The sequence below is a fragment of the Notolepis coatsorum genome (genome assembly GCF_963971535.1).
Source record: "Notolepis coatsorum genome assembly, chromosome: 17".
Classification (NCBI taxonomy): domain Eukaryota; kingdom Metazoa; phylum Chordata; class Actinopteri; order Aulopiformes; family Paralepididae; genus Notolepis; species Notolepis coatsorum.
Window position 1 is genome coordinate 53,854,864 of NC_140181.1, and position 13,825 is coordinate 53,868,688.

General features: G+C 43.8%; 1 protein-coding gene across 2 annotated transcripts in view; it reads left to right on the top strand.

Moving 5' to 3' along the window:
- Positions 1 to 4,149, top strand: part of tpx2 (TPX2 microtubule nucleation factor) — a 50,372-nt gene extending 46,223 nt beyond the window's left edge. For both annotated transcript variants that reach the window (XM_084333792.1, XM_084333793.1), the window contains exon 17: positions 3,865 to 4,149. In XM_084333792.1, coding sequence (XP_084189918.1) covers positions 3,865 to 3,972 — 108 coding nt within the window. In that variant the 3' untranslated portion in view covers positions 3,973 to 4,149. The remainder of the gene's footprint in view (positions 1 to 3,864) is intronic.
- The last annotated feature ends 9,676 nt before the right edge of the window (positions 4,150 to 13,825 follow it).

Consider the following 13,825-nt stretch of genomic DNA (forward strand, 5'->3'; position numbering starts at 1 on the left):
ACAAAGCGGCCCCTAATGCAAACCACGTTAGAGAGCACATGTGCGTATATCGGTGGTAGTCAGAAGGCTAAGGCGATCACACGCAAAGTAATGGAATTCATAGGGCTCGACGACCAGCCATTAAGTGTAGTTGAAAACGTAGGACACTGTGGCAAGAGCCTACCTCTCTGCGCCCATGCACAAGTGTGGATAGTGAGCACTTGTTCAGCGCTGCATCCAACATCGTGGATGAACACGCGAACAGAATTACATCAGAAAAGGCAGAGATTCTCCTTTATTGCCAACGATGCTTAATAACACGCGATAGGCATTTAGCCTAAGCGTCTTTAGGCTAAAGTCTTTCGGACCTTGTTTTAGGTCGCTTTCACATATAGTTTTGGTGGACTCTGTGCGGTTCTGGTGGTGAAGTTGCAACATTGTTGCATTCTTCATTTGGTTCGTCTGCGTTCACGTAGCAATTTGTCAAGCGCACCGAACTTTCTGAATGTCACGCGGTCGAAAAGGGCACTCGTCTATTGCAGTGGTTCCCAAAGTCGGGGTCGCGACCCAAAGGTGGGCCGCGAGCAGCCACGGGAGGGCCGCGAGATGATTTCCCAAAAAAAAAAAAAAAAAAGTTGTCAGGCCACTGAACTTAGAAGCAGGCCAGGACAGTGTTTCTAGTTGTATTCTAAAATTATATTCTATTGTATTCTAAAATGTGACTATATGGTTTTATATTAACTTAATAAATAAACAAATGAAAAATCTACTTATTTCAACGAACATTTCAAACTAACAGATTATGCACATAAAACGCTGAAAACAACCGAAGCAACAATAGTATTTTAATGAGGCTATTATCATTATTTTGCAACAAGTTAGCCCTCTCATAAATAGCACATATAAATGAATAACTAACTTGAACTAACTTAATAGGAATGAAATGATATTTGGCTTAAAAAATCGTCGCCTGGCAAAAAAAAAAAAAAAAAAAACCTGACGATGTGCATTGGGCCGCAGCTCTCTGACGCCTTATTTTCTGGGTCCCGGTCTGAAAAGTTTGGGAACCCCTGGTCTATTGGACACAATGGAGAGTGGAAATCCCTCCCCTTCAGAAAGTGAAATGCGGAAATACACAAACTGCGTAGCCGTGAGCAGTCGTGATAGTAGCAGAGGCGTGGCAAATGTGTGTGTGGACTGCGAGCCATGTCTGACTCCAGATCAGCGGATCACCCAAGTCTGTCCACGAGACATGTTTACACAGTGTGCTTGTAATGCCGCGCGCCACGGTATTAATAATAAGCCGTGCACAGTTAGATATATAGATAGAGGGATAGATGCAGTGTGCTTGTTTTGCAGTGAATGTCGCGCGCAGTGGTAATAATAAGCACTTCCTATATTTGGTCCGCGTTTGGTCCGATGAAGCGAACCGAGACCTATGTTTTTGGTCGGACCAGAGTTTGTGGGTTTGGTCCGCGGACCGAGTTCGACGCGCATTCACACAAACCCGAAAAGCCGGACTATCGAATTCTGGTCCGATAGTCCGGACCAAACAGCCCCTGTGTGAAAGTGACCTTAGAAGCCTATAGCCCCAGGCATATTGCCTTTTTCACTGTTTAGCCTATTAACACATTGACCGCCAATCACGTTGTACGACGGGTTTCAAGGTCATGTGAATTCCACGGCGTACGACGTTATTGAGATTAATTTTTTTCACCATGGTATTCATAATTCCCTCACCCAGCCTCGGCTGATACAGTGGGAGCCTGCACAACTCTGCAACGCTTCAATACTGCCACCTGGTGGATGATCGGGCGAGTTACAACCGGAAATGGATCTCTGGTGATCTCCATGCATCTGTGAAATGCGTCCGGCACTCTCATATTGTTGCGGGACTCTAGACACGCATCCATGTATATTAGGGATGCTCGATATTGGCTTTTTTACCGATACCGATATTGTCCAACTCTTAATTTCCGATACCGATGTATGCAGGGTTCCCCCCCCCCCCCCCCAAATGGAATAATTTCAGCTAATTAACATCACATATCTCTTGTTGTGGAATTAACACAACATTATGCATACTTTTGACAATAAATAAAATCAGAATTTGTTCTTACTTGCTTCCCTGGGTAAATAAAGGTTATAGAATTTTTTTTTTTTTTTTTGTATAAATATAAATAACCGATACCGATATTTTCCGATATCACATTTTAATGCCAATATCAGTAGGCCGATAATATCGGACATCCCTAGTGTATATGGATCGCTGCCATAACTGAATAATCGATATGATTTGGGGCGTTTATTATTATACAAACCGGAAATGGATCTAGTCGATCCACGTCAAATAAGTGGGATCTCATCGGCGAAGGGTAAGAGGACGCTGATGTCATTTTCAGCATGATTGTTTATTATTAATGCAAACGGCTCTGATCAATATATCACCCATACTACATAAAGCATTTACTGACTCACGGAATTATAACCCCCCCCCCCCCCCCCCCCCGTTCATCCGTGCATGATGAGTCATAACGTTTAGGATCGTATTCATTTGGATTTTTTTAATATAGGGTGTATCACGAATAAATCACGACAATCTATAATGCGTTTAGGCCTATAACTAGCGTTCTAGGAATTACTGCAGAAAACGATAAAAACATATTTATATTCTAGACGATATTTTCTAGACTATATTTTCGTATCAATCTATGAATGAAAAAGTATAATCGATGTTGAATGGGCCATAGTAATGTCAATTTAGCAATACAATTTAAAAAGTTATAGCCCTGCAAAGAAGGTAAACATCTACATAGGCTTAGAGTGGTGGCAGAGAGTGGTATGAGAGGGGCAAACTCTGTGGCAGTTAATGTGTTATATAGGCAGCCCGTTATATTATTATTTATATATTTCTAATTGTTGCTGTTGCATTATTGCAAACTAAAGAAATGTGAATTCAAGAACTGAAGTTAAAACGAAGTTTAGCCTATATTCAATTGTTTTAGAAGGGCTATAGCCAATGTTGCCTATATTTTACGCACTGTTAGTGTTTAGCCTATAGGCAAACAAGTTGGATGTCCATAACTTTCAGCCTGTTAATAAATATTATTTAGGCTATGCTAATTATGTTATGGACATCTAATTCTCTGCTTATTTATTAATGCTTCAATTCATTCAGAAACGTTGCAGCAAACCATATGTGCATTTGTTTACATAATGATAACGTACATAAATAACATAATATTATTGAGGGAGGAAAAAAAGGAAACTGATATAGCCTAATGCTTCACCCTGTTAAGTTGAACTATCGCTCTGACTGGGGACGCTGAGGGCATGCTGAATGTGATTTGACCAAAGCAGAGTATACACACAGACAGTGGAGCTGTTTGCAGATAGCGAGCGTTTTGACTTGTTGCGTGGTGGCGATGTCTCGCAGATAATACAAGTATAATTATATAATATATATTTTATAAAAAAGAATAATAATATATATTTAAATTTTTTTTTATAAAACGATCGGTATCGACCGGTATCGGTGGCAAAAAACGTGATCGGGGCATCCCTAATTATAACCAGGCTGCACCATTATAACATTATAACTATCTGACTTCATGTGGTTGTGCGACCTTACACCCAAATGCTGTTAATTTTTGGTTCAAACTATGGTAGAAGGGTAACTGGTCAGACAAACATTTTATGGCCTCCATAAATTCAGAGCCTCGATAATTGACCATGGAGCAGCCCCAGATTTGGCATCACCAATTGGACGGTTCCCTCTGCTTTCTAGTTTATATATTTCTCTGCACCGAGGGAGAGTGAAGGAGGGCACGACTAAAGAAACATTGCCTGTGTTCTACTGTACTAAATGCCCCTCCCCTCCCTCAGGTACACAAGGCACAGCCCATCAGGCGCTATAAGCGTGTTGAGGTGAAGAAGAGCGACACTGTCCTAACGGTGCCCCATTCACCAAACTTCTCAAAGCGCTTCGACTGACCAACACATCAGACGATGGACTTTTTTTTGTATATAGTTACTGGTTTTTTGTTTTTGCTTTCCCAATGGGGGGTGGTGTATTTGCTTTATATTAACTTCTATTTCTCTTTAACGCTCAAGACTTTCTGCCTCGTTTTTATTTCTTCCATTTTTAACATAATAAAACTTTTAATTGCACATTTGTTTCTGAACTCATCTTTGTGCTTTTGTTGTGTTGTGAAGTGGTCTAAGTCAAATGGTCAATACAACGACCAAATAGAAGAATTGCTGGATTTTGGGTTGATTTAGGTGTTAAATTCACAAGTTCTCCCTTTGCCCCAGGACGGTTAAAGATGCAGTACAATGGAATCATTCTTCAATCTTGTTGCATTTTTTAACTTAATTTACATTATGTGCAAAATTACTTTTTTTTTAAGTTATGATACAATTGTGTCCATTTTAAGTCGGGTACAGAAAGGTGCTCTGTTATACAAATACAAAAAAAAAGTTTTATTCCTAGTGAAAAGTTACCAATGGTAACTGGCACACCAGCTGTGACTAAACAATTACTGGCATGAAAAGAGAGTTTATTCTAGAATTATCTTCTTTATAGAATATTAACTTATCAAAAAGCAGCAGTCTTGCCTCTATCTACATTACATTTACATTAGGGCTGGGCGATATGGCCAAAAATGATATGATATGATAATAATAATTTGAAACAACAGATGTATGTTTTTATTTTGCAGCAATTCTTTGTCATTGCTGCCATCTTTAGTGTTACAGCCCCTCACTCTCCAGTGCTCAGGCTGCAGCTGGTTTGAAAGCGAAAGTAAACGGGCTTCTCTGCTGGCTGTGGCTCTAGGGAAGTTGAATAGTTCTGGCTCTGCTAGTTTCTTTTCTATCTTTTGGTGCTTTTTTGGTGGACAAACCACTGCACATGTGCACCATTACTCGTGACTGGAGACTAACTCTGCCAGCACACATAGCCTACTGTGTACAGACTGTTTCAAACAAGACAGCAGGAAGGGCACAACTATCAGCTGAGTAACCATGTTCATCAAAGTGTTGAGTGCTATAGTGTGGGTTAGTATATTAGGACAAGTGCATGATGGTAATGAATGAAGTTAATTTTTTACGGTCTTGTTTACAGACAAATCAAACGCACCCGTGTGGACTTGCAAAAAAAATTATAATAATAGAAAATCACAAATGTACATATTCAAGGCAAGCTCACACACAAAATCCAAAAAAAAATGACAGAAAAAAAGGAATAGGCTGAAGCACATGCTTATTTTTTCCTATCCTTTAATATGTTAAGCATGAGATATATATATATATATACTTTTTTTTTTTTTTTTTTTTAAAGGGAAAAACAGATGTTTGTTTTACACCTGTACTCCTGAATTATTTTATCCTTAAAGGAAAACTCCAACATTTTGGGAAATTAGCTTATTTAACATCTTCCCTGGAGTTAGACAAGAAGATGCATACCTTTTTTGTCTCTGTGCGTGCATTTAGCTTAGGGAACAGTCGCTCTGTTAGCGTAGCTTAGCTTCATCACTGGAAGTGGGGGAGGGTTTGAGCCCGACCTTCCCTACAGTGCCCTACAGTCACGAAATACACTCCAAATACAACTCCAAAACGTTCCTGTAAACATGTTGTGACCTATGTATTTACCACGTGGAGAAATTAAAAATAATTGAATTCGACAATTTATGTTTTCTAAGCAGATATACTCTGAACTATTTTTTGCCGAACGACTCCTCTGAGCGCAGTCAGTGATTTCTATGTGAAGCCGTGTTTGTTTACATTCTCATTCATTCAAAGGATCCGAACCGATTGAAGTTTATGGACACCATGACTTAAAATCCTCTTACCTTGACGATTAAAAGCCTCCCCAATTTAGAAAACAGTAATCCAATGGCTGGTATTGATATACTACTAACTACTGCACGCTAACGGAGCTAACCGGACACTCAAGCAGATAACGAGAGCAATGACTTCCTTTCTGGGGGGTTTCAAAATAAAAGAGCGATGTCTATAGCAGCGGAATACGTTTATTTCGTACATTATCTAACGTTAACACGAACCTAAACTAACGTTACAACTAACCTAAAGTTAAGGAAGTCATTGCTCTCGTTATCTGCTTGAGTGTCCGGTTAGCTCCGTTAGCGTGCAGTAGTTAGTAGTATATCAATACCAGCCATTGGATTACTGTTTTCTAAATTGGGGAGGCTTTTAATCGTCAAGGTAAGAGGATTTTAAGTCATGGTGTCCATAAACTTCAATCGGTTCGGATCCTTTGAATGAGAATGTAAACAAACACGGCTTCACAGAAATCACTGACTGCGCTCAGAGAGGAGTCGTTCGGCAAAAAATTGTTCAGAGTATATCTGCTTAGAAAACATAATTGTCAAATTAAATTTAATTTCTCCACGTGGTAAATACATAGGTCACAACATGTTTACAGGAACGTTTTGGAGTGTATTTCGTGACTGTAGGGAACGTCAGGCTCAAACCCTCCCCCACTTCCAGTGATGAAGCTAAGCTATGCTAACAGAGCGACTGTTCCCTAAGCTAAATGCACGCACAGAGACAAAAAAAGGTATGCATCTTCTTGTCTAACTCCAGGGAAGATGTTAAATAAGCTAATTTCCCAAAATGTTGGAGTTTTCCTTTAAGGCCTTTTTTTTTAATCTCCCCTGAGAAGTACACAACTTGGAGGCGGCCGGGTAGTGCAGCGGACTAAGCGTCTGTACCACCGCAGAGACACTGGTATCAAATCCGGCTTGGGCGGCTGTCATACTGACACAATTGGCGGTGTCAGCGGGAGGGAAGCCGGTGGGTGGTAATCTGGTTGTTGTAAACAGTGACTCAGGTAGGTCAGGGCGCCGGCACAGCGAGGAAGGGATCTGGGTGAGGTAGTGTGCCCTCCCACGCGTTACACTAACCCAATGAGAGTCCTCGCTGCCAGGTGAAAAGAGGCTGCTGGCTGTCTCCTATGTATCGGAGGAAGCATGTGATAGACTTCAGATTCTACCAATACCGACCAGTGGGGGGCACATGCGTGCAACGACCAGGAATGGGAGGGGGGAATTGGCATAACGACTAAATTGGGATGGGAGGAAAATACAAGAAAAAGTGGATAAAAAAAAGCAATAGTCACTAAGGCTATTCCATAATTTAACTCTCAAAACATGTAAAAAGGTAAGAACTAATGTAAAAGCTATGAATTTCAATTTTAACACTTTGAGTGCCGGCCACAAGAAAGCTCGTTAGTTCATGCCATACGTTGAGTGCCAATGACGAGAAATCTCGTTATTTAAGTTAGTTTTTTATTAGCGATTTCATCAATCTAGCCTCACGTTACCATTGGGACTGGCTTTGAGCTCGAACAGGGAAAATACCACCCCCTATAGTCTCCCGGATGGTAATGCACCCATTTGATTGGACTGAATGGAAATGGATGGGGAAAAGAAAATCCGGAATCCACATTTTATTTACCCGGCATGTAACCCGAGCCGATTGCATTCATTGCCGACCCTCAGAACAGTGTGGAATATGGGTTTTGAGCACCCAGCGTTGGATCAATAAACACGATCGATATTTGGAACTGGCGATCAGGAATTGGAATCATCTTTTTGGAGAACATCTGATCTGAGGTAAGGAATCTCTTTTACCAGTCTTGGGGTAATCAGAGTTTTTTTCACATACAGGCATTAAAGTGTTCAGTCTTGAGACTGAATTCCGTCCATTTGATTCGGAGTCTGACTGATTTCCCGTCAATTGGCTACCTGGTATAATATGATTTGTAGATGCATACAGATTGAAACTAAATTGAGCCAATCAGGCGTCAAATATGAAAAAGGGAATTTTTTCCTACCGCAGTCATGTCGAGCAATAATGGCAGGACGCACGCAGCGACTCTAGAAACAGGATTACGCTAATAGTAGAAAAAAGTTTCAGTCAAGCGACCTGCACAACCCCGCCCCCACACATGCTACTGCATCAAAGTTACTTATGATTAACAAAGGCATTGCTTTTGTGGCATTAACGTTATAGTTACACGTTCAATAACATCAGCGTATTTACCCGAACATATAGCATTGTTGTTGGTCATTCATAGCTCTGTTCCTTCCTTTGCTCAGAGAGCCCGTACTGAATTGTACCCATTCTGCAATCTGTTAATAAAGTTTTCAATCAGACAAATGTATAGAAAAGCTTTTATTATAACATTCGTTGCAGTAAAATCTTCATGCCTCGTTTGGTCATCCTGCGGAGCGCTGGTAGTCTACTCCGGTAAGTTTGTTATTGATTCTCTCGTCTAAATCAATGGCGGACTTCCCGGAAGAAAAAAACGAATAAGCGCTTGCCGATTGGTGGTAAGAACAGCAGAGGCGGGTGCAAGCGGTGTGACGTAATTGGCAGAATCGACTGTCAATCAAAATTGTTAACCAGATAAAGCTGGGAACGAGGTTACCGTCTACCTGCATTGCTTTTGTTGAGACTGAGATATAGTGCTCTCTTATTAAAACTCATAAACAAGTCTTGAGCAAGACTAGTTCTGTTTCGTTATGGCTTCGCTCTGCACCAGTTGCACTGTACCTCACTTCGTGCACGAGCACTGAATAAAAAATTCCACCATGTACCTTTACATCCCAACATTCGTCTGGCCACACCCCCATCCGCTTACCTTCATAAGCAGGAGTGTGGTCACCTACTCGCCTCCTTCTTCACTTTCACCACAAGGAAGTGCCTTCGGTAGATCCCCACTTGACGAGGTTGTTAGTAGAAGAAAGTTGGAAAACAAAAGAACGGGAAGATACGTTGACATCACATCTTTATTTTCTCTCTCACTTTTTTCGAGAAAATACGGCGATATTGTCTTCGTTACTAGAGTGTCTGGAAGATGATGGTCATTCCGACCTTCAACGGCTTTTTCGTATTAGGAGCTCACGCCGCTGACATGCTCCCCAGCTACAGTCCTCCTTGCTGCGGCTGGATGGGGTTGCCCTCCGGCCACACAGCTGGACTGTGGGAAGCACCGACTGTTGTGAGAAGCGGTTGTTTCCAGGTTGGGTACGTACTGTTTTGCTTGCGAGCTCTGGTTGTTGTTGATGCTGTGGGGGTTAGCTGACAATTTACGAAACGCCGACTTCAGGCTGGGGTCCTCTGCTCGGCTTAAACGGCGGTCGGAGGATCTTGGTCTGACGCCCATGATGGTCAATCTAGTGGGCCCTGACCAGGACCTGTTGATCCCAGGATTCTCGAGCGGATGCTTCTCTGTCCCGTGCAGGCCCCATCTTTCATATACAAATGAAAGTATACCCTAACGAGGAAATGTGGGCATAGGATCTTCTTTATCGGGAGTTCCGTGCTCAAAGTCGGCTGCAGCCCGAAATGGGAACTGTGCTGGCCCCGCTGTATGTCTGGATCACCGTTGACAACTGTGTTCTGACATTCTTTTTCTTTTCCCTCTTAGGGGAGGGATTGGACAGCGGCCTGTCTGAAGTGTGGCTTGTTATGTGTGTACAGTTCAGGTGATAGCTGCTTAGCTTGCATGCTCGTTGTGGCCTACTGTGTTAGCCAGTCAGCTCTTAGCTGCGGCGTTAGCTCGCTGTGTTTACCAGGCTAGTAAACGTTAGCTTGTTGCTATCAGTCGATCGGCTGTTAGCTTAATGCTACACTGTTGAACGTTTTCTATGACTATAACATGCCTTAAACACTCTGACTACGACATCATCTTGACAGAGGATGTTAGTCGAACCTACACCGGAGCCCTGCCAGCGAGGACTGCGTCAAACATGGAGAAACGTAGCGGCTGGGTGGCGCAACGACGTTGCCCTCGTCGTCAACACAGGGATGCTGTGTTCAACTTCGGTGCCCCGTTAGCCAGATTGCAGTTCGCTTGGCCTGCTTTCAGGGTAGGAAGGTCCCGACCGGACCTTAAACACTTCTTCTTTCCTTCCCTTCTAAATGTTTTGTAATAACAATGTTTTCCAAAGCGTGTGTTGCTGCAATACATTGAGGATACGACGCGTGTTGTGTGTGAATTGTCTTGTCACTGGTATAGCTTCTCTCTCCATAGAAATCGGGTTGTTGTTTTACATGTGTAAAAATGATCTGGTTAGTTGTGATGAGAACATGTGTGTTCATGTAACGTGACCTCACAACTAAGGGGGTTAATTAACCTATAAAGCTATGCTTAGTGACATATGATTGAGGAATGAATTCTTTTCTCGGCCTGTAATGACAATGAACAGTGTTTTCACATATTAACAGAGTTACCTGTTCACCTTGGTCGTATCAAGGGTAAGGAAGGAGGGGTGATCCCCCCGGTTCCCTGGGGCTTCCCCACCCTCCTCTCAGACATGTTGTTTACAATATATTGTGTCACTGTTTGTGGGGATACAATGTAACCCTCAGCTTGATTGCTGGGGTTGTGCTAACCGCTTGAGAAACTATATTTTCCTAAAGAAAAGATTGTTTGGTCACTTATCGTGTGTGCTTAGCAAGGCCTGTGGCCAATACATAATCGAGGATTCTGTATTCTCTCGTTATGAAAAACGGCGTTCCTCTGTAGCAAGAGTGTACTTTGCCATTTTTTGTTGTGATGAAGGGTTGTGTGTGTCTTGTGATCTACAACTGGGTTAGGTTTGGCCACAGAAGCACATGTGTAAGTCTGGTACCGGGGCTCTTAAAGGGGGCCCTCTCTATTCTGTTTTTTCCTTAGTAAAAATCAGATAGCAGGTTAGCGCATGAGCTATGTGAAGCTGTTAGATACTTCATGTAGCAGACTATGACTGTGTCATGCTCTATTTGTCATTACATCGTATCATGGGTGTGGGGTCGTAAAGGGGTGAACTGGTAATCCTTTTCTGATTGGTCAGGGGTTAAAACCTCCTGTCCTTCAAGGTTCCTGTCACGTTGTTGTTCGGCACGTTACAGGGTAGGGGGGGGGGGGGAGTTTCCTGGTCCGACGCCCTGGAAGATTGGGCGTGTGCACAGCAGAAATTCCCCCGCCATAGAGTACGTCACTGTGCGCGTCTCTGTTGGTAAGACTTCCGTGAGTTGTTCAGGTCCATGTTATGGATCTGTTTCAGGGAGTTGTCAGAGCTCCTCCTCACGAAGCTCCTCCTCGGGCCTTCTGTGAGTTCGCACTCTCCTTCCCTGTGAGGGAGCCTCCTCAGAGTTCAGAGCCTCCTCCTCAGATTGTCAAGGTGAGTAGAACTTCAAAAAGGAGTTCTGCTCTATTGTGTGTGTATTCGATTATTGAGTGTGTATTGGTTCAGTGCCTCCTCCTCGGAGAGCCCTAACCCAAATATTACATAGCTCAATGTTGCAATATATTCTTTTCAATCTATACAGCTCGCGTGGGAAGTCTCTCTGGGGATTTCCGTCTCCTCCCTATGGCGAGGGTGGTGGGATGTAAAAATGTAAAAAAAAAATACCCTCAGCTGCGTCACGTGGGATTCATGTCAGTCTGTGTTTCTTTCTTTTTTGAATAAAAAGAGGAAGGTACATGACGCACGATGGCTCCGTGTTTTTCTCCCAGGCGACTTGGAGGAACAATGTTTGGTGTCTTGCTAGACTATCCATTGATGTGTTTGGGTCTCGACGCATACATAGTGCTGGCTCGGTGTGTTTTTGTTAAAGAATCACGCAGGGGCTAAGTGCGCCTTGGTTGCTTGTTAAAACAGCGTTTTTATCGGGCAACTGGGATGGAGTTTTGTCTCTTCCGAGCGCCAGTTTACTAGGTTGTCTTGGGGTGTCACAGGGTTAGGTGTTATGGAGGCCCTTTGTTGTGTACATGTTGTACTCTGCACTATCGTAATGGCTTACGGCCATACCAACCTGTACACGCCCGATCTCGGTAGCTAAGCAGGTTCGGTCCTGGTTAGTACTTGGTTGGGAGACCGCCTGGGAATACCAAGTGCGGTGTGCTTAGGGCTGGTTCTCCATTCTTTTCGCTCCTCTCTCACGCGTGGCGAAGGGGGGGCTGTTGGGGTGGTCTTGGACCTCCTCTGGTAACCCTGTGCTTCCCGTGCCGCCGGGCCCAGTCCGAAGTAAAGTTTTGTTGATACCGTAGGCCTGGGATAACCCTTTTTTGAAAACTGAAACGCTTGTACTGCGGTATAGCCGGTGTATAGCCGGTGTATACCCGCAGGTGTGTTTTGGAGTTTTTTCTTGAGGGGTTATAGGAACAACCACCGTCTGTACCGAGAGGGTGGTTGATTCCCTGGTGTGTTGGAGCAGAGTCAACTCCCGGGTTACCCGGTTGAGTGTGCCCCTGCACGTTCATGACGTCTGCCAATCATGTCAGCCTTCTCTGCCTCGACCCCTCTGAGTGTTTTTTTTTTAATGGAGGCTTTGTCATGGTGATCAACAACGCCAGCATACGCCCCTTCCGCCGGGGGGGCTGTTTTCAGCTGGCTCCTTTGGCGCCTGTCTCGTCCGCAGTGCTCCAGGCTCAGGTTACAGCCTGCTGCCTGGTTTCCCCGGTGCGCTGCCTGCTTCCGTTGGTTAACCTTTTTCAGTGCTTACGGCCATGCTGACTGCCTGTTCTGCAGGGTCAGTGTGCCAGGCGGTGTGCTATTGGGGGGAAAGGGCCCGCTCTTGGAGGGGCCTTATCCGAATACGCTGGCGATGTGGGGGGCGGTGTCACTAAGTGACCGCCTGTTGGGGTCTTGATGACTGGCGTCATTGACCTCTCCGGGCCCCCCTTTTTCCAGGGGATCCAGTCCCTTCGGTGGGTCTGGGTCTTCCTTCGCGCTCCGCTGCTACAGCCTTGCCACGGGGTTGGGTTGCTCTTGACCCCGTGATTTTGGGGGCAGTAACGAGGTTGTTCCTTCCGTTCGTTCCCGGGTGGCATGCGGGTAGTCGTGGGGTCAAGCCACGGTCTGCTCACCCTGTGCGTTGAGTTGCTTGAGTTCCTCTTCGCACGGTCTGATCCGTCTCCCTCCCGTAAGCCTCCAATAGGGGGGGTATCCTCCATTAGGGAGGGTCGGGGGGCTCGGTCCTCCCCGGTCTGATGGTTGTGGGGGGCCTCAGCGGGGTACATTTGTCGGGCTATGGCTCCCGCTCAGCTCCTGTTGTGCAACTGGTGCTGAGCGAAGCCATAACGAAACAGAACGTAAGGTTCTGTATATAACCAAGTTCTGTGAGTTATGGTGCGCTCAGCACCAGGACGCCGCTGTGGCCCTTGATCTCGCCTTATGGTGAAAGTTTGGGAAGGAGGTGAGTAGGTGACCACACTCCTGCTTATGAAGTTAAGCGGATGGGGGTGTGGCCAGACGAATGTTGGGATGTAAAGGTACATGGTGGAATTTTTTATTCAGTGCTCGTGCACGAAGTGAGGTACAGTGCAACTGGTGCTGAGCGCACCATAACTCACAGAACTTGGTTATATACATAACCTTACGTTAGTCTGTTAGGTTATGAAAGCCAGTGAGTATTGTATGACTCAGACTTCAGCAATAATCATGACTCATGAGCATTATAAAATAAAAACACACATGGCATGGTGGAATACCATAAAGTACCATAACTAAGTAAAGAGGCCTATGTTCATATCGGTGAGCACAATTTGTAACACAAAGAGACGTGTAGCCTATTTATTTATTTAATATTTTATTTATTAATTTTATTATTATTATTTTATTTGTTGCCATGCCTAAAATAATAGTCAAGCATAGGGCTAAAACATTTTCATAAACAATAATATAATTTTTTCTTATATGGTTATAATAAAAGCTTTTCTATACATTTGTCTGATTGATTGATTGATTGAAAACTTAACAGATTGCAGAATGGGTACAGTATGGCTCAATACACAAAATTGTTAAGGGGATGCAGACCAGAGAAAGACTTT